The 21,171-nt window shown below is 51.4% G+C and overlaps 1 protein-coding gene across 1 annotated transcript; it reads right to left on the reverse strand.

Moving 5' to 3' along the window:
- Window positions 1-987: 987 nt before the first annotated feature.
- On the reverse strand, window positions 988-17,847 carry armc3 (armadillo repeat containing 3). The gene is made up of 18 exons (XM_028803343.2): window positions 17,755-17,847; window positions 16,324-16,371; window positions 15,911-16,028; window positions 14,818-14,943; window positions 14,255-14,323; window positions 13,551-13,726; window positions 13,205-13,399; window positions 12,824-13,007; window positions 11,607-11,759; window positions 10,469-10,574; window positions 8,929-9,175; window positions 8,356-8,492; window positions 4,254-4,422; window positions 4,077-4,177; window positions 3,903-4,001; window positions 3,599-3,787; window positions 3,357-3,519; window positions 988-1,287 (listed from the first exon to the last, which is right to left on the reverse strand). Exons 2-18 carry the CDS (start codon window positions 16,369-16,371, stop codon window positions 1,096-1,098), a joined length of 2,472 nt encoding a protein of 823 aa, XP_028659176.1. The 5' UTR covers window positions 17,755-17,847; the 3' UTR covers window positions 988-1,095.
- Window positions 17,848-21,171: the final 3,324 nt, after the last annotated feature.

Consider the following 21,171-nt stretch of genomic DNA (forward strand, 5'->3'; position numbering starts at 1 on the left):
ATGTGTCAATCAAGATGCCACACATCTCCACTCTCTGACCCCATCATTAGTCCATGGTGTATTTCACTGCCTCACTGAGGGTATGAAATTGTAAGGCCGCCAGAATGTCACTTTGCATGCCCTTTTGTCATCAGACATGCATTCCACATGTCCTTCCCTTTCTTAAAGACCACCGTGATGTCTTTGAAGGCACTCATACTCTGAATTTCTTCGTTTTCGACACATTCACCATCGTCTCCCCATTGCACACCATGTGACTCGAAGCCTCTCAGCGTCCATTTTGCGTGGTCTCCGTACCATCGACGGCTAAACCAGGACATTAAAGGCCTTTGCTCCTCCGTCTAATATCAGCTTTACGCGGTCGACATTAAGCCGTGCTGCTGGTCTTCACGTAAGGTCTCTCGGTGGAGTGTGTGGACCAAGGGCCAGTGCTAGAAGTGCTCTGGTACTCACCACTATGCCAATGTTTATTAAGTGGGCACCAGTACGCTGAATCGGTGGCGCTCAGAATTCAACGGGGCTCTTCGATCGAACGCCACGTATCTCCATAAACAGGGTCCAATCGACGTGTGAACCGCCATCTTTAATCAAGCCAGCCCCTCGTCTTGACTCCCTCAGGCACTCTCATTTATTTCTATTAATCCCCAGGCCCACCTCTTCACTTGCTGCATCAAACTCACGCAGACCCCACTCAGCACCCTCGACTTTACAGGTGGTCACCACAATGTCCTTCTGCCACATCAAACTAACAACGGAGGGCCGACTGCGCACACCAGGGCCTCTTCTCTCTTGGCTTGCAGATCTTTCTCGTTGGCCCCAACTGACTCCCCCCCACCTTGGTCTTCATTGGACTCCCACCCTTCACTTCTAGGGTGTCACTTGAAAAGACCACCTCGAGCAGTCACACCTCGGTCGGCCATCGCGGTGCCAATCACAAGCTGCAGTAAGGGATGCAGGCCGACATCAGAGCTTTGCTGCATCGAGTCATTCATGGACTTCAGAAGACCACCTGAGATGTTTTATTTGGTCGTTGCACCAGCTCACATACCCCCCCTCCCCCCATCTGACATTGTAAGGAGACCCCCACGGTGCCCATCACAGAGTCTGATAGCGGATGGCTTCTGGACTGCCGGCCTTCATCAGGCGCCCAGGACTGTGCATCAGGTCCACAATGTAAGCCACCAATGACATCTTGGGGGTCTCCTCGATTAACATGACCACGTTCCAGGCCCGGCTGAACTCGCCTTTGTTCAGGGTGCAGTTGATGCCCAGTCTGTCAGCCAGCGCCTAAGGAGGAGAGAAACAGACAGACTGTGAAGAACGTCCATTTGAGTCCTGCCAGGGGACAACGGGGGACTATTTGACAACAAAACAACATGAATGGCAACAGGCCGTTGAGCCCCACACGTCCACCAGTCCCAGTCACCTAAGGCCCATATTAGCATTTGTGTGGAACCTGAAAGGATAAAGTGAGAGATCCATGGCACTCATCCCACCCACAGCTTGAAACACTTCCGGCCCCCCGAGATTCTCCCACCCGTCACCGTCCCATCTGTCTGCCTCTGCTGTTCCGTCTTTCTTCTTTGTATCCCCTGGAGGTTTTCATGTCCAAGTGTTTGTTCCACACTGCCAGGGTACCCGACATGCTTAGGTGAGGACATGGTGGAGTGAATGGATGACCACCAGGGGGCCCCGCGCCTGCTTATTCAAGCCCAGTGATGCCTGCATGAGGACCCAAAACCATCAAAGACGACAAACATTACAGAGGACAGGAGAAATCTGACCAGCGAGAGGAGACCAATCAGCCCATTTGTCGCCCGCTGATCTCCTTCTTAAAGGTCATCAAGTCTCGGTAGGCCGTTCCTGATTCCACAGCTCTTTGGGTAAAGATGTGCCCTCCTGCCTTCACTCCTAAATGCACCTCTCCTGCTCCCCTTAGTCCAACCTCCACGTGCCAATCAGGATGCCCCACATCTCCACTCTCAGGCTCCATCGTTAGTCAGGAGAACTGCAGCACCTCAGGACTTTGGCCTTCTTACCTGAACTGATAACTCACCTGGAAAAGATCACCCCCTGGTGTCCAACCTCTGCTATTAGCAAACTTGTCACCAATCCCATAGAGCCGAGAGGCTAGACCCCCAGAGCTCCGCTCCACCGAGCAGCCAATCAAATTGCATGCACTCTGTGGCCTTAAACCTCAGTGACGGCGCGCCATGCGATTGGTCGTTGGTGTCTTTCTCAACACGGCCATCTTGGAGGTGTGTTTACTTCATGTAAGATTAGGGATGTGGGAGGAGTCAAGTGACTCATGAATAATGATTGCTACTGAGTGGGCGTGTCTTGTTCTATGACTGTCACTCGGGTAGCGATGCTGCTGTGTTGTGACGCTGGCTTCTCAGACATAAACATGCAATCTGATTGGCTGTTTGCCAAAGCTCGTGGACCTCCAGAGGACTGCAGCCGGACCCTTAATGAGGAATTCCAGATGAAAGCAGCTACACTCTGCTAGTGAGGACATGTGTGCATAGATCACCCTCGAGTGATGGCACAGCTGGCAAGCAGCTACATGGCCACCCAATATGTGAACTCTGTTAGTGTTGGCATCATTTATTACACTGCCCCCTGGTGCCTGAACTCTGCTACTGATAGTATTACTGACTGCACCGTCCCTTAGTGCCTGAACTTGGTTATATGTTTATAGAGTCACTACTGTCACAAGTACAAAGTGTCACATGTCGACACACAACATGGCACCTTCTCTGACACCTGACCTCAAAACTGTGATGTCTTCCACTCCTGAAGAGCCTCAGCGCTTGGCCCACGACGATGCCACCCGCCACTAGCAGACGTATGAAGGTTCAGTCAGATGCTGCCAACACTAAACTAAGGTTCTCGAGGACACCTACTGGACACCTGAGAGAAGTGCATCTTGAATGGACCCCGCGGGGGGTGTCACAGAGACGAGGTGGAGACCAACCTGATCAAATTATCAGGACAAGCACATGGCATCCTCTGGTTTCTAATTCCGTGGACAATACGCAATGCTTCACTTGTACGCCCACACATGTCTCGGAGAGGGGGAGTTCTGTGGGGCTTCAGGACCTTTCATTGGGTGGCACTGACATCATCAAGAAGGACAATGTAGCAGTTTGTCCAGCTGGGGGCGCTTTACAGTACTCGGATTTCTGAGGCCATGAAGCCCAAACCAGACGTGCGCCCGCAGGCACCTCACTCCACCATCAGGCTGTTTCTGGAAACCCCTCTTCCAGGTTTTAATCTCTTTATTCCACCGTCCCGCATCAGTGAACCTCACTAGGGGGGAGCAGGCGGCAGGAACTCGAGCCCACGCCACTCACCTTGAAGAGCAGCGCCCGGTGGCAGAAGACGCCTTTCTTGATTCTGCCGATGGGGATGACGTTGGACCGCAGCTCGGCTTTCAGCTCACTGAAGTGCAGCTCCCAGAAGAATTCGTGCAGCACGTCCCTCTCCACCGGACCGCCCATGGCGTCTGCAACGAGCCTATTATTGGGATGAGCTTTCCGGCGTCCCCCTGGGTGGCCATGCCCCGAACTCCATGTGCCATTTTTCCGCCGCTTACCTGGCCAGCAGTACCACGCGCTCCCGTGTATTGTTTAGGGGCAGCATCAGCTCCATGACGTGGCTGACGAGGCCGCAGAAGGCCGGATCTGAGGGTGGGAGCCACGGCTTTGTCTCGACGCCATTGTCGTCTGTGATCTTCACCTCCTCTTTGGCTTTGTCTTCTTTTTTCCCTTTGCCTTTGTTTTTGCTGAAAGATTTAAAAGCCCACCAAGTAACAAATCGAGCCCCCCAAGGGACAGCACACCCAGAGAAAAGTCCAACGCCCCCCCCCCCCCCCCATGTGACCAGGCGGCCAACTGTACCTCGAGTTTTTGTCCGCCGTGTTCCTACTGGGAACTGCCGGGGAGCGTCCACGTGGATCCGTTAACTTTTCCTCAGCCGGTGCCAACTCGGGAGGCTCCCTGAAGAGCAGCAGACAATGAAATGTGCAAAGTGGGTACAGCTCATCCCAGACCCCCCGGGCGATGCCAACTTACACTTCTGGCAGCTTCCCGTTAATCATGATGACTGTCTGTTGTGAGGTCACTTTCATTTTGGAAAGCTCTTCCAGCGATGGCACTCTGTTCCCTGATTTTTCCTAAAAATAGGAAGCACTTGTGTTCAGTTGGCACCAGCTATCAAGATGGCGTGTCTGCCCACTGCGCACTGCCTACCTTGCCAGGGTCGTAAAAGCCATCCACGATGATGTCGTTAAGCGTCAGGCTGCCCGTCATGCTGTACTTAATGGACAGGTTCCCTTCGAAGAGCTTCTGCAGCGCCGACTCGCTAAACTGACTTTTCCGGCACGGCGATAAATTGATTTCCTGCAGGATTTCCAAGGCTCTGAAAATGCAAAAAAAAAGGAAAACGTAAAGAGCACAATAAAGACGGCCCACCGGCCCGAGGAGTCAACGGGCATACGAGTGGTGCCAGCGAGAAGGGGCCGTGCAGTCCATCATGGCTCATCAGTCCCGATTCAAAAATACCATCAAGTCAAAGGTCCTGCCATCCACCACGCCGCCTGATCTCCTACTCCATGTGCCCCTGCAACTCTGAGAAGACAAACCTCAGAAGACCCCCCATGTCCCTCTGGCACCCCCTGTGCTCTTCTTTATAGGCCTAGAAGGTCCTGAATGTCCCGTGTCCAGTGAAACTGCAGCGCAAGTAAGCATGTGCTGATGAACATGCAACATGACACCCCACTCCAGGACCAACGTTCAGGACAGACAGAAAGGCGTGAAAGGCACTATATGATAAATGGCTATGAATGATCATAAAATAATAGGTTTATGGGGTCCTCATTGTCATAGGTGAGGAGTCTGGGGGTAATTCTTACTTCTATGTGCAAATCGACATGAAACACGGCGTGACACTTGAGGGCACAACACCTTGAAACTCCTGCCCTGCTTATAACGCCCCCTAGAGTCTAAACTCTGATACCGAGGGGATCTCCAACTACATCACCCCTAGAATATGCATTCTGTCACTGGTGTCACACATGACCAGCAGCTACGTCACCATCTCGTGTCTGTACTGAGGGTATCCCCAGATACTTGACTACATCGCCCCCTAGTATCTGAACTCTGTGACTGAGGGTACCCCGAGTACATTATGTTATTGTGATGTGTTTAGAGTTCAGTTAATTACACGACAGATTTCAAAGCACAAAAACATAAGAAGTTTGTTAAATCAAAGGCTCAGACCATCACGTCTGTTTGGTTACCCTGACGCCCCCTAGTGTCTCAACTCTGTCTAACTACATCACCCCCAGGTGTCAGACTTCTGTTATTGATTGGCTAGCAGCAACATCAGCCTATCCTGTTTGAATCTGTTACTGAGGGGTCCCCCCCACATCGCCCCCTAGTGTCTGAACTCTGTTACTGAGGGGTCCCCCCCACATCGCCCCCTAGTGTCTGAACTCTGTTACTGAGGGGGTCCTCCTTCTACATCGCCCCCTAGTGTCTGAACTCTGTTACTGAGGTGGTCCCCCCCCACATCGACCCCTAGTGTCTGAACTCTGTTACTGAGGGGTCCCCCCCACATCGACCCCTAGTGTCTGAACTCTGTTACTGAGGTGGTCCCCCCCCACATCGCCCCCTAGTGTCTGAACTCTGTTACTGAGGTGGTCCCCCCCCACATCGCCCCCTAGTGTCTGAACTCTGTTACTGAGGGGTCCCCCCCACATCGCCCCCTAGTGTCTGAACTCTGTTACTGAGGGGTCCCCCCCACATCGCCCCCTAGTGTCTGAACTCTGTTACTGAGGTGGTCCCCCCCCACATCGCCCCCTAGTGTCTGAACTCTGTTACTGAGGTGGTCCCCCCCCACATCGCCCCCTAGTGTCTGAACTCTGTTACTGAGGGGGTCCTCCTTCTACATCGCCCCCTAGTGTCTGAACTCTGTTACTGAGGGGTCCCCCCCACATCGACCCCTACTGTCTGAACTCTGTTACTGAGGGGTCCCCCCCACATCGACCCCTACTGTCTGAACTCTGTTACTGAGGTGGTCCCCCCCCCACATTGCCCCCTATTGTCTAGATGTTAGACGTTTCCAGACACTTTGTTAACTGGGCCTTTGAACAGCTAGGAAAATTCCAGAAAATGACCTCAAGCCCTTCAAACAATTTACTTCTGAGAGCCAATGAGCCTCACTGGAGTGGACATGTGGGTGGGTGTTAAGGCCGCCCATCAAACTCACGACCCCTTTACTTGACACGATGGGAGAATCCAAAGAAGACCTCAGGAAACAAAATGGTGGACCTCCACACGTCTGCTTCATCCTTGAAATCCACTTCCAAACGCCTGAAGGGTCCTAGTTCATCTGTATGAACAACAATACGCAAGTACAAACAGCGTGGGACCACTCAGCTGTCACACCACTCTGGACGGTGACACATTGTGGTTCGTAGAGAAGAATGGACTCTGGCAGCAAATCAATCGCAGAACAACAGCAGAGGCCCATGTGAGGACGCTGGAGGACACAAGTGGACGAGCATCGATATCCACAGCAAATCGACGTCACATGAAAGGTGGCTCAGTGAGGAAGAAGACATCAAAATGCCAGACTGCAGTGGGCGATGGCACAGGGGGACAAAGAGCTGACCTCCTGGAGAAATGTCCTCTGCTCTGATGAGTCCAAGATCCAACTGTTGGGCCATAGTGACCATCGTGATGTTAGGAGGACAAAGGGGGAGGCCAGCAAGCCGTCAAGCATGAGGGTGGGAGTGTCATACAGTGGTGGCCACAGGAGGGACTGGTGACCGTCACAAAACAGGTGGCATCATGAGGAAGGACGACGATGGAGAGACACTGAAGCAAGAGGCCAGCAAGAAGGAGAAGCTCAGTCACAAATGGACGAGGACCCCAAAGCAGACCTCCAAAGCTGCGGGAAAATGGCTTAAGGACAACAAGGTCTGAATGAAGAAGTGTGGGGGTCTGACAAGCCTGTCCCAGTTACACCAGTGCAGTCTGGAGGAGTGGGCCACAAATCCAGCAGCTTATTGTAAGGTGACCAAGTGACACAATTCAAAGGCAACGTGACCCAATCTGAACAAAGTGACCCACTGGAGTGAAACACTCGGAGGTCCATGGACATGGGTGGAGAAAACTGAGAGTAGACGTCTTCAACGATGTGCCAAATGTTAGTAGAACATCTGTGGGGGGCTCAGAAATGGAGCAGTGTGTGGAAACCCCTGACGTCCCCTGTGTCACCTCCTGTCCCTCAGATGATGTCAGGGTTCCTGTGATCCTGCCATCGATTAGACCAATAACGACATCACTTGGTGGAGCCCCCCCAGTGCGTGTGCCCCTCCGACTCCATTCTATCGATGTCCGACCGAATGAGTGACCACACGTGTTTCATAGTCTCTGATGTGGCCTGCTCAGGGAGATTATGGCTGGTGGTCCGATCTCCTGCAGCCACGGATTTATACACTCAAGAGGACCCCAAAAACGGCTTAATAAGATGGCGGAGCGCAGATTGACAGGGCAGAGTGGGCATTGATTACATATAATTAAACAGAATTTCTGTCAGGAAGAAGAGAAGAAGAAGATGAAGAAGAAGAATTATCCAACGTATGGGGTACGTTGATGACGTTCTTCCTTTTGAAGATATGCTGGCCCACCCAGCGCATGTCTAGGAGGCTCTCCATTCACTCATAAGGTCCCAGGGACGACAGAGGACCTCCGGAGGGTCCTGGGGGTCCGGAACTCCAGAAGGAACCTTAAGACCCTCAAGGTCATTCCAGCCTGCAGGCCTCAGACCCCTTTAGCACAGAGTGGATAACCTGGAAGTCTGCCCAGACCCAGGAGACAAAACGAGGTTTTAAATGGGCAAGACCCTCCTCTGGGTCGAGAACACAGCGGAGTAAAGGATTTGGAGCAACAGGGGGGCACCGAGACCTGGAGATGCTAATTTAGGAACAAACGAAGGGGACGTCTGTTTTATGCTTGAAATCTCACAAGTAGGTTAACAGACAGTGAGGGGCGGCCATCTTGGATAGTCCACTGGTGATTACAGCAGATGGCAGCCAGTAAACAAAATGGCCACCCGAACACTTCAAAATGGCGGTGGAGTGGCACCACCGTCAAAACAATAAAATCAGCAAGTAATCTCCACTCCAAAGTACACCTGCATGGAAATACTGCAATGACAAAAAGTGACACGACTGGTGACACTTGACAGCTGACCACTCACTGTAAGGCAAGGAGGAATAACAGAAAGAGGAAGGAGAAAAGGGAGGAGGAGGAGGAGGTCATATCAGGCCAAGGTGCCACTTACCCTAATCTGCACAGGTCTGCCGAGCACTCCCGGTCGCTGGCACACACAAAGACGGCCCAGCAGGCATGGCGCCTCACTTCGTGGTGGTTAGAGGACAGGAGCTTCACGAGGGGCTCCACGCCTCCCGCTGCATGAAACTGAAAGAGAAAGCAGGCCTTAAAGTCGAGTTGGCCGTGCCCACAAGAGCAGATGGTGCCAGGACGTGGGTAGGTGGGTGGGTGCCAAAGCCCACCATTGCACAGTGTGCTCCCAATGCAGGCAGAATCGATGAAACCCACCCCTCATGATGAGCTAATGAGGTGTGGCCTTCACCTTGACCGTGTCATTGGCCAGAATGGCTGGATTTGACTCCCTAAGGACCACTGAGCAGGACCATCTCAAGAACCCCACCAGTCAACTCACAAGCCGACGGCTTTAAATTGAGGGGTCTGGACACACAAAACCAGTCACACTTGGCACCACAGATTGCATCAGGGCCCACCTCCCATCAACTCATTGGGTTAAAGTGACAACGCGAATGGGGCAGTGGGCAGTGCCCAGGTATGTGGACCCCCCCTCCCCCCTTACACTCACCTCAAGCCGGGCCTCAGAGTCACAGGCGAAGGCGGCCACTGCCAGGGCGGCTTTACTCTGCACGAGAGTGTTGGGGGACTGCAGGGGCTCCACCAGGGCCGACATGATCCCCTGTGCCCGTATGCTGCCACGCAGTGCATTCTGGGAGGACATGTTGGTGAGAATAGCCGCAGAGTGAGCGATGATGGCATCTCGGTCATCAGCCAAGAGTCGTATGAGAGGCTCGACCCCTTCTTCAAAGACGGCACTGTGTGGGGACAACAACGGGGAGGGGACATCAGAGGAGAACAAACAGCAGAAGGTAACGTCTGTCACGGATGCAGGTGACGGGGGACTTCTACACGAGGTAACACGGGGGTCTACCAGACTGAGGTGAACAAATCATCCATTCCCTCCTGACAGGACAAAAGGTGCAAAGCCACCATGCAGGGTGTCACTTGACCAGCAGAGCCCAGCCAGGCGGGTAAGGCAGTGCGGTGTTGTGGGGCAGGCTGTGGACTACAAACCCTGAGTGACCCTCAGTAAGCCACTTCACCTGCCTGTGCTCCAGGTGGACAAACTGAAGAAGTGGAGCCGGTGGTCTCTCAAATAGATAAGAAGGAGTCAGCCGAATAATAAGCAAGTGTAATTCTTGATGGCCCCACAAGAGGGCGCCAGCTCTCTGCCTTTTAGTTGGATTTCTGCTCTGCGCTTTAAACCTGACATTTTTTTGGAAGGCGGGGGGGTCCAGCGCTGCACTGGCAGAACGAAACTTTAATCCTCACAAGTCTCAGTCCTTATATAGCGCCTTTTAGTACAGAGCACCGTCACAAGGAGATTAGAACAGAAGGCGAATTTGGATTACATCTAATCCAAAGGCAAGCAGGACGGGGCAGAAAGCATTCAGATGATAAGGACGGAGGCCCACCAGGAAGGGGATCAGTAAGGTGTGAAAGACCACCACAGACTGTAGAGCACCTGTCACAAAGAATAAATAGTGGACCCCTCGCCCATTGCACTTGCTGGTCTACCCTGAACACTTTGTCACTGCTGACCAACTGGCGCCCACTCAAGGGGTCAGAGGGGACGTTCTTCACATCATTAGTGGAGGAAGACACCGAGGAGGAGTGCTGGCCACGTGCTGCCCCAACAATGGCTCACTCAGATCAGGGGGTCCGTCACGCTGTCACCATGGAAGGCAAGACTCTGACAAGACTTGGCTGATGCCTTTGAGGTTTGCCCTGGGCAGACAGACCCCTGTGGTCACAGCTTCCTTGACAGGACGGACCTCCACGAGACCAACGACAGAACCACGTTGGGGTATCTTGAAGGGCATCACAGGGCTCCCTTCTCCCAAAGCTGTGGCATCACACATCAGAGATGACCAACGTGGCACCCTGCAGCTCGAGGTGCCCTTACAGGGCATTCAGCCTGCGCATTCCATTCTGTCCGCTCATGATGAAGGCACTTGGGTGGGTCAAGTCACCCATCGCTTGGGCAGCACACACTGTGACAGGTGAGCTGTCACTCTGCCACTCAGCTTAGGGGTGGATGGACTTACCAGGCGTTGCTCTTGGAGGTGGTGAGACTAGACAGGGCTAGCCCTGCTGCCTCCTTCACCGCCCCGCTGTCACTCTGAAGCAGCTTCACGAGGGGCCGAATGGCATCTGTAAGACACGAATATGGCAGGTCAGTCACCCTGGTTAGTGCCACATTGCTGGTGTCACTGCTTCCCCCTAGAGGGCCCTACACACAAGGTGACATTGCTGCCCCATACAGGAAGTGACACAGCTGGGCCCCACAGAGTTCCAAAGCCCTTAACATGGAGTTACAAGTGAAGGGACACTGCTGTCCCCTCCGGGCCTGAAGCATGTGACATGTGCCTCTTAAATGGCCCTTTCACCGGATTTTCCTAAGCAGCTGCCAGACTGGCACGTGACCCACTTTGGAACTGCATGGGCGGGGTAGGGGCGGGGCAAGCACCATGGAGGGGCGGAGCCTGCAGCTAACACTGTGACAGACCCGGGGGGTCTGAGCTGCCAGGGAGCTTCACATGAAGTGGTGGCTTTGCCAGCTTGTGATGAGACAGTTTGTCCTAAAAAGTCCAAATTCAAATCAGCTGAGCCACCAGTGGCATTTGATGGCCTTGTGATGGAGGTGGCGATGACATGTTAAGGTAGGAGGTCACTCTGCACACGCCTGAGTAACATGAATGCCACATGGCTGTCCAGCTGCATGTGAGGCTCAGAGCTGAAGACCCTAATAGGCAGGACCACCTGCACCCTGCCCTCTTGGACATCCTGGATGTCAGCTTACTTCTATCAGTGCCACATGGTGGAAGCCACTTTAGGTTACACCCAGCGCGACATGCCACCTTGCACCCACATACCCTGATGGTCATCCCACCTCCCTCTCTTGTGGGGTCTCAGCCACATTCTGAGAAGTGAGACTGGAAGTGAAAGGAAGACAATGCAGGCTGTGCCCACTAGGTGGCACTGCAGGCAGCCCACATCACTGAGAGTCTCCACCTCTACAGTGGGTGGGCCTTTGTTATGTCACAGCAGAGCAGAACGAGTGTCACCTTGTTGTCACCGATGTGATGGCACGTTTCATGACAGACATCTCGTGCCTTGGAGGATGTCAAACATGTCAACTCCACCCGCCAACTCTCGACTGCCACCAGCAGACCCCACACCTACCGCACTGTCCAAAGGCAGCTTTGCTGGCCACGTTGTCACACATGACGGTGATCGCCAGGCAGGTCACCTCTCGCACTTCGTTGTGATCCACGCCCAGCAGGGTGATCAGGACCTGCTCGACGTTGTGCTCATGCAGCATTTTTTTATTCTCATCTTGAAAGAAAACACAAAAAAGGGGAACATTTCAGAAATGCATAGAGGCGGACGAGACCCCCTTGTGTGGACGGCACTCACCAGGGTTACACTTAGGGTTAGGGTTAGGCTGATACAGAGGAACAAATGAGTTGGTGCCAATCTCAAGCGCCATCTGTGCTGAAAGGCACTATATACAATAATGGGGGGGGGGGTCAGACACCCACCTACATGTAGAATTTCCAAAGAATCCGATTGACACCCGCTTAGCATTCTGAATTGGAAAAAGTGGCCAGCAGGGGGCCCTGTGGAGCTCAGCATTCAGCGCTGCTTGCAGTCTCATCATTAATGACAAGTAGCAGTAGATAAGAGGGAGGGGTCTGCCCTGCAGGGGGCGCCAGTCAAACAAACTGGCAACAGATACGAGAGAGGGGTCTGCCCTGCAGGGGGCGCCAGTCAAACAAACTGGCAACATATAGGAGATAGGAGTCTGCCCTGCAGGGGGCGCCAGTCAAACAAACTGGAAACAAGTAGGAGGCAGTGGTCTGCCCTGTAGGGGGCGCCAGTCAAACAAACTGGCAACAGATATGAGAGAGTGACCTGCCCTGCAAGGGGCGCCAGTCAAAGAAACTGGCAACAGATATAAGAGAGTGGCCTGCCCTGCAGGGGGTGCCAGTCAAACAAACTGACAACAGATAGGAGGCAGTGGTCTGCCTTGCAGGGGGCGCAAAAAACAAACTGGCAACAGATATGAGAGAGTGACTTGCCCTGCAGGGGGTGCCAGTCAAACAAACTGGCAACATATAGGAGAGAGGGGTCTGCCCTGCAGGGGGCGCCAAACAAACTGGCAACAGATAGGAGAGAGTGACCTGCCCTGCAGGGGGCGCCAGTCCATCACAGTGGTGCTCCTCAACCCTGATGCTCTCATGACTCAGTATTCCCTTTTTAAGTTTATTCACAACCCACAAGAGGGTGAAATGAGCCCAACTGGAAGGGCAGGTGGGGTGGGTGGGTGTTGGTGCCCTCCTTTATCAGACGAGTGCAGGTACAAACAGAGAGAATTATTGTGCAGTGTGGTGGCCTACTGTTGTGTGCGGCCCTCAGGATGGCTCTGACGGCGTTCCTCTGAATCTCCATCTGGCTCGAGGTCCTGGCGAAGTGCAGCAGCTTGTCAAGTGCCCCCGTCTGCTGAATGAGCGCCATGACTTCTTCATCCTCTAAGCAGTTGGACACGACGAGCAGCGTGTCCACATGCAGGTCACTCAGCTCCTGGGGACAGATGACACAAAGCCGTGAATCTGACACTCGCTCAGGGTGGTACGCCTTGCCATCACGGGCCACTGCTCAATACCAGTCTGCCCGGTACATTTACTTAATTCACAGATGAATAGAACATGAACGTAAACGCAGATGTAAAGTGTTAACATATAGCGCCTTTCACATATATAAACACAAACGAGTTTTACTTGGCTGCCCAGGATCTCGATGAGGCGGTCAAGCCCCTGGCACTCTCGCAGAGCCACCCGGTTCTCCACGTCACTGGTGATCGTCGCCAGGGTCTTGAGCGCCAACTGTTGGATAACCGGAAACTCGGTCTTGAGCAGCTCCAGCATAGGAGGAATCCCCTTGAGCTCGGAGATGACGGCCCGGCTGTAGAAATCCTACAAAGGGCAAGAGAGTGGCGTTGGTGGAGAGGTGCTGGCAGGGAGACCAACAAGTCCAGAAGATGCCAGTCTCAGAGATGACTCTGAGCTCACTTCAAGTTAACGTCAAGACCCAAAATCAAATAAAGGGAATACAAGAAGGGGGCACCTGCACGAGGTTGTAGATGGTCTCCAGGCTGTTCTTCTTGACGTCAGGGTCAGGACTGGAGAGGAGGGCGATCAGAGGTTCGAGGCCATCGTCGTTAAATATCTGCACTTTGACCGTTGGCTCGCTGGACAGGAAGGATAGGCAGAGACTCGCAAACTCGTGAATCACCACCTCTTCTGCAAAGCGAGGGGACAAACACGGCAGGTCAATCTGCTGGGCGGCCTCCCCCCTGAACTTCACTGGTGAGCTTTATGGCCCCCTAGTGGCTGACCCTGGGACTCTTTAGAAAGTGCTTGGCATGCTGGGAAACCTAGAAAGGCACTATATATAACCTAAAGGACAATGCACTGTGGGTGAAGTTTTGGACCTGCCATATTAAACCAAAACACCAACATGTCATCTTTGGAATTCTGGGAAATCTAGAAAAGCACCATAAGAAATACCTACAGCCAAATATGTCATTCTGTAGACAACCTAGAAAGGCGCCATATAAAATCAAACCGCATGGATACAACATGCAGAAAGGCGCCTTTGTGGTTTCTTTCTCTCATCCATTCTTTGACGGCCCCCCCAGGTCCACACCTTAAACACAGACGGCCACCACTGTACTTGTGCCCGTCAGACTGACCGTGACTGGTGTGGTCCGGCACCCCCTAACTCCGCTGACTCGTCCCCTCTGCCTGACAATGTTATCGCTGACTCACCTTCAGGGGCCAGTCGGTCAATCACCGAGGCTATGATGTCCATCTTCTTCAAGAGCCGCTTGACCTCACCTGTCAATGTCAAGTCAGAGGACATTTAAAGGAAACTGCAACGAGTGTCGGCTCGGGCACAAGATGAAGGTGGGGGCAAACATCAAGTCTGATCACACAGGGAGGGGCCATGAAGGCGCTATATAAAATAAAGACGCCTGCCAGTTTGCTGTTGGGAAGTTCTCCAGTGTGGACCACCTTCCTCCATCCCCTTGGACCCCAAGCACTAAATGACCTGGACACGCCCACCAGAAGTGACCTGGACACGCCCACCGCGGCACCACCACAGACTTCATTGACATATAGCTGAACATCAGATGTCCTCCCCCTTGGCTTTAGACTGTGGTCCAATGAGAGGCCAGCTGGTGGTCTTGGAGGCTGCATAGCCGCTGGCCCCTCACAGATCCTTCTTGGGTTTGGCCATCTAGCTGGTCTCCCATCAACCAGGGTGGAGGCTTTCACAGCCCCAAGCTTACTGAGTAAAGTGTGAGCACAAACAGTGTCGGTGGACTCACCGTGAGCGGACATCACAGCCAGCGCCATGACGGCATTCCTGCGCACCAGCTTGTCCTCGTGACTTATCAGCTTGGTCAGAGAATCTAAGGCTCCGAGCTCGGTGAGGGCCACCTTGTTTTCATCTCCTGAAAGAGGTACAAAGACAAAGAGAGATGCTGTAGAGTCAAGGACTTTGGCATTCATGCTCTGCTGCTGCCATCTCCAACATCTGTAAAATGCCCCTTTGCCAGTGACTGCTGCTCAAGACCCCGACGATCTCCATGGCCTCACTGCTCAAGTTGGTCTTACCAGTGGACACCATATGGACACTCCTGAGATGCTACCCCCTGGCTGCAGTTGAGTGGTCCCAATACCCCTAATAGAGCACTAATGGTCATCACCGGGGTCACACAGGACTGCAGGGTGCCTTCCTCAGCTCGGCTGGGGGCCACTCATTCAGTCAGTGATACAATTAAAGGAAAATGTCCTGTCATCTTTATTTATAATAAATGTGCCAGTAACAGTCACAAAATGGCACAAGTGGCACTCGGACTAAAACTGAGGCCACCACCCACTGGGCTCCACTGCAGGACGCCAAGGCCTTCTGCATGTGTGGGCAGCACTGAGCCCTAGTGGTCAGGTGCCAAGGTGAAAAGCTCAGCGCCACCCTCACCCTGGAATATGGTGCCAGTTCTGCATGGGGACCTTCTACACAATAGAAAGGCACTATATGATAGATAGATAGATAGATAGATAGATAGATAGATAGATAGATAGATAGATAGATAGATAGATAGATAGATAGATAGATAGATAGATAGTGAAAGTGCTATAAATTATGTAGTTGCATACAAAGGACAGGCACCATATATTAAATATATTAAATAAGTGTATATGTAAGACGCTATATACAAGATAATAGCACAGATAAGAAAGGCATGATTTAATAAATAAAAAGAAAATGTACAATAAATGAAGGGTGTGGGCAGTCTGGGGACATCAGGGCACAAGCTGAGCCCAATTCAGGGGGCTGATGTGGACAGTAAAGACTGCAGGAATGAGAAGGGGGTGACAAAGGAGGTGACAAAGGGAGGACGAGGCTTCAGAGCTCACCTTTGTCGGCAAATCTGTGGATAGCTTCACACGCTTTGGCTAGAATGTCGTGTTCTGGAGACTTGAGCATGAGGACAGCTGTGGCAGCATTTTTAGTTTCAATGGACAGCGGATCAAACTGGAAAAAAAAGAAAAAAAGAAGCAGTTAGTGTGCCATGAAATGGACTCACGGAAAGAAAGAAAGAAAGAAAGAAAGAAAGAAAGAAAGAAAGAAAGAAAGAAAGAAAGAAAGAAAGAAAGAAAGAAAGAAAGAGTTGCTCATTTTTCAAGATCTCAGACGTCAATGGGGTGAATGTCCTTCCACATTTTGACACCCCTTCACACACCCCAAACCCACCTCTCCCTCTTCTCCTCCCTCCCTGAATATCCCATTTGTTTTTGGCAGTAGACCCCCCTCACTGCTCCTGACTTACCACGTCCTTCGGGGGGCTGTCTGCTTCCTTTTTCACTTTCTTGCCCATCTGAAAGACAATGAGTGTAGTGGGAGTTACATGGCGGTGGCACACACAGCAGACACTCGTGGTCATCACATGATCACACGCCCAGGTCTCCTTGTCATCTCAATGTGGCTTGAACTTCTGCCAGGACTGACCCCCTGATCCCCCACACACACTTTGTAAACCTGTGGCACAACTGACCTGACCTGACCTAACCACAGTCTGATCCACTGTACTGCCACCTACAAGCAGCAGGTCACCTGTCACTATCCACCCAGGACTTTGTCTCTGGGTGAAAGGGATTTGTTTGAACATTTCATGTATGCCTTGAGCTTGTGTAATATTTTGATATCACATTGGGGGTAAATTAAGAATTAGCTATCTATGAAATAGTGTCTTTCAGATCATCTATCTATCTATCTATTATATAGTGCCTTTCATATCTATCTATTTATTATATAGTGCCTTTCATATCTATCTATCTATCTATCTATCTATCTATCTATCTATCTTTTATAGCGCCTTTCCTGTCTATCAGATAGTGAATCTCCTATTGCCAGCTTGGGCTCGGTGTCGCCCCTGTCGTCTTTTTCACGTGGCCACTTGACGTGCTCGTCCTTCACATGACGTCGCTCAGTTTCATGACACTGTCATTACCTTTAATGTTAATTCATCGACTTTTCATTTGCTCCTGACTCCTGTCGCCTCAAGGGTGACTGCGGGGATTGTCGTGGTCTTCATCGCTAATTGTGCAATACTCTACTGGGCCGCCGGTGCTGTCATTAGCACTCTTAGGCCCCCGTTGTTGCGCCCCTTACCGATGACTTGTCGCCAGTCAGCCCAAATTCATAAAATATCAGCCTTTATTTTTTAATTCTATTTTTATTTATTTAATTATTTTTTGAGGTCACCAGGTTTGTTCCTATCGAGGAGTTTCTGCTCATTCGGTCCCCATAAACACGTTGCCTTATTTAATGATCCGTGACATTTCTCCTTTTCACGTGTCCATTCTGTGACATCTGTGACACACTCAGATCCCCCTGCTGTCCTCTCGCGGGCTGACCAACACAGACGGAGGTTCCCCGATGTCTTCGGAGGTCTGCGGTGGCCCCTCCGTTCGGCGGCACGGGCAGAGGCTGCGCAGCGGCTGCATCCTGAGCTAATCCTCGGCTCCCTCCGCTCTGCCTCCACCGAGACGTGCGCTTTGCCTGTGACACGGTGACCGGCACCTGTCCTGAACTGAAGTGTTGGCTTTTTAGGTGCTCATCTAGTTTGTGGGCAGGTGACCGGCAGGCCCGCCTGGTGGTGCCCCTCTCGATTCACCAGACCCCGCATTACACACACTGCGTGCCCGGCATTTGTAGCTGGAAAGACATAAAAACGTTTAAACGGCGCCTGTCGGCTCACCTTACTGGGTGCTGGGGATCTTCGGCTCAACTCGCTCGAGTCTCGCGTCTCCCTGTTTGTTTACGCAGGTTGCTAGGAGACCCAGGGAGGCGGGGACAGCCCGTACTCTACGGAAAGTCTTGTGGGTCAAAAGCAGTTCGTAGATTAACAGACGGAAGTGGGCGAAAGGACGGCAAAGTGTTCGACCGATGAATAGAGAAAGAACTCAAAATATAAAGGAGGGCACACGCGTGTGTTGGCACATCAGTGGCATTGGCGGCAAGGGGCGTCACTCACAAACATAAGAGACTGGACAGTAGCTTTAGGGGGAAAGACAGGACCCCCTCCACCCGTCACCGTTAACTTCCTTCCCTGACTCCGAGGAGACCCGACAAAGCACTCAGCCTGCCCGCCCCCGACGAAGGCGCGATATGAAATATCAGAAGATAAGGGGCGGAAAGGCCTCGGAGACCCCGTTAGTGGAAGGAATCGGGAAGGCTGTCGACAGTATTTCAAATATCATTGTGGGGCTTAAATATAACTGAGGGACCGCCCAGATAAGTATGAAAGGCGCTATACAGTAGATAGATGGGAAGATAAGCAAAGGCGCTATGTTACAGATAACTAGATAGATGAATAGTGTTAGATAAGTACATAGGAAAGGCGCTATATTACAGATGGATAAGAGAGTCACCATATAATAACTAGATATGAAAGACAATACACAACAGACAGACTGATAGATTTGAAAGACACTATATAACAGATTGGCAACAAAGGCACTGTGTGATAGATAGATAGATAGATAGATAGATAGATAGATAGATAGATAGATAGATAGATAGATAGATAGATAGATGAAAGGCACTATATTATAGATAGATAGATAGATAGATAGATAGATAGATAGATAGATAGATAGATAGATAGATAGATAGATAGATAGAAAGATAGATATATGAAAGATAGATAGATAGATAGATAGATAGATAGATAGATAGATAGATAGATAGATAGATAGATAGATAGATAGATAGATAGATAGATAGATAGATAGATAGATGAAAGGCACTATATTATAGATAGATAGATAGATAGATAGATAGATAGATAGATAGATAGATAGATAGATAGATAGATAGATAGATAGATAGATAGATCACCCTGGAGTGACATTGGGACAGGTCTCTGGGTGACCCTGAGTGGCCAGCTAAAGCCCAGACTTAATCTCCATAGAACAAGTGTAGAGAGAGCTGAAGATGGCAGTTAGCAGATGTTGGGAAGATAAGATGGCCAAATTGAGGTGCACAAAGCTTGGAGAGATTTACCCAAGAAGTAAACCAAAGGGGCTTCTACAAAGTACAGAATTATGGGTCTCGGTCCTTCTATGAACGAGAGAGCTCAGTGTTTCATTTTAAATAAATTTGCAAACATTTCTGGTCACATGTTGTCACTTTGTCATTATAGGTTATTGAATGTGCCAGGATTGATGGGCAGAAATGGCAAATTCATCCATTTGAAATGAAATCAAGTGTGCAGAAAGTGAAGGCTTTGTGAGTCCACGGCCAAAGGGCTGAGTGCAAATCAGTGGCCTTCACATCTGGACACACGCTGTCTGACACATCCCTGGACTGTCACTTTTCAATAGTCGCTTACACTGACAACTGCTCAAGTGCCCCCTTATCTGCCGTGATCACGTGGTCTTCCTTTTCTGTTGTAGCTGCTCTACTGCTGTCACCAGTCCGTGAGGGGGTGTAGGGTGGGGGCACATAGCATTTAAAGGTCTTGTGGGCGCATGATGTGAACTTTGAACCTGAACCCAAATGAGTGGGGTGTGTGATGTACAGGACAGGAGTCCCGCTTCTGTCGCAGACCTTTTGCTGTCACATTGCATTGCAGTCTCCAGACTACCCGTGGAGCTGCGAGTTGTCGCCATGCCCCCTCGGGTGTCGTCTCACGCTAATGTTGCCACTTTGACTGGTGGCTCAGAAGTGTCCCGTTGTGGCTAATTGTGACGCGTTCCTTGTGCTCGGATCAGAGAATGTAAACGTAAGGTGCGGCCAGTTCATCTAAATAAAGACTGCGCTGCTCGTTCTCGTTGTTCGTGTTATAGAAGGAGTTGCCCCCACTGTTATTTATTTATTTATTTATTTATTTACGTTCTGCTGTCACCCTAATGCGACGGGCTTTAGCGCCAGTTTGAGGAGCACTTTGTTCAAGTGTTCACCAGGAGAGGGCGCTGTGTCACTAAAGCGCGCCTCCTCCTACTCCTCCTCCTCTCCCCCAAACTCCTCCCCACCCCCCACCCCCCCCCAGAAGAAATGGCAGGATGAACATGAATTAGGGTGAGATCACAACTTTACCCCACCGCGCCACTCCTGTCATGGCACAGGATCTTCAGGGCAGGAGAGCACAGTGTGGCTCTGACCATAGATGCCCCGGGCACTGGGGACAGGCTGACCTCTGCCACCTTGAACCTCTGCTCAAAGGGCACCCAATAATGAGTATGGCAACACCCACTAATGACAAAAAAGGGGTGGGGGGTTCACCAGCGGGTGCTGTACACGGTACCAGGGATGAGAATATCAGTCATGTCAGGTGACATTTCAGTAAGGAAACCCTTTTCATGCCACACAGGTGGCACAGTGGTAGTGCTGCTGTGTAAGGAGATTGTGGGTTCACCTCCTGGGTCCTCCCTGCATGGAGAGCACTTTGAGTAGTGTGAGAAGCGCTATGTAAATGTAAAGAATTATTATTATTATTATTATTATGCCAGAATACCACTTTTAGTTGTAGCAGTTGTTCTTCTTGTTGTCGTTGCTGTTGAGTTTGGTATCTCTGCAGCCCGGAGCCTCCACCCTGGAGCTCCAAGTACCAGGAGTTGAGTTGATGGACAGTCGTCATTATTTGACACAGATAAGCCCCTCATAAGCCTAACTGTAACCACTGGGTGGAGCTCTGGAGGTCCGCCACCCGACTCTATTGGCACCCTTTGGAGTCAACGCCACCTACTTGGAGCTCCAGGCTGCAGAGTTAGGTTTCTGTGCCAGTAGTCAGTCAGCAGAGTACTCTGAAGATGGGTGTGGCTGAATGCATGATTGACAGTGACCTGTCACATGGGTATGCAGAATTCCGTGTTTCCTAAATCTCGTAAATAGTCGGGATACACCATACAAAGTGTAGGAAGGTTGAAGAGTCTCAGAGAAGAGAATGAACAGAAGGTCTTTCAGAAAATGGGGGTCCACAGCTGGTGTACTCTGGAGAGAGAGAGAGGGTCCGAATGTGCGACAGTGGAGATACTGGAGATACTGGGCCAGTTAACACCACCGTGGACCCGTGTAAGAGCGGCAGTGGATAATGTCCAGTCAGTCGGTGCTTGTCATTTGAATTGTCCCTGTGTGCGCCCACCCTGTGACAGACCGGTGCCTTATTCAAGGA

Source organism: Erpetoichthys calabaricus, chromosome 6 (assembly GCF_900747795.2).
Source record: "Erpetoichthys calabaricus chromosome 6, fErpCal1.3, whole genome shotgun sequence".
In the NCBI taxonomy this organism is placed as follows: Eukaryota; Metazoa; Chordata; class Cladistia; order Polypteriformes; family Polypteridae; genus Erpetoichthys; species Erpetoichthys calabaricus.

What these genes read in the sequence shown, in the direction of transcription:
- armc3 (XM_028803343.2), bottom strand. Translation starts at nt 16,371, where the DNA reads ATGGGCAAGAAAGTGAAAAAGGAAGCAGACAGCCCCCCGAAGGACGTG. An exon ending in CCACAGATTTGCCGACAAAG is followed by an intron (nt 14,944 to 15,910) that starts GTGAGCTCTGAA and finishes TACCTCTTTCAG; the next exon opens with GAGATGAAAACAAGGTGGCC. An exon ending in GCTTTTACGACCCTGGCAAG is followed by an intron (nt 4,178 to 4,253) that starts GTAGGCAGTGCG and finishes TCCTATTTTTAG; the next exon opens with GAAAAATCAGGGAACAGAGT.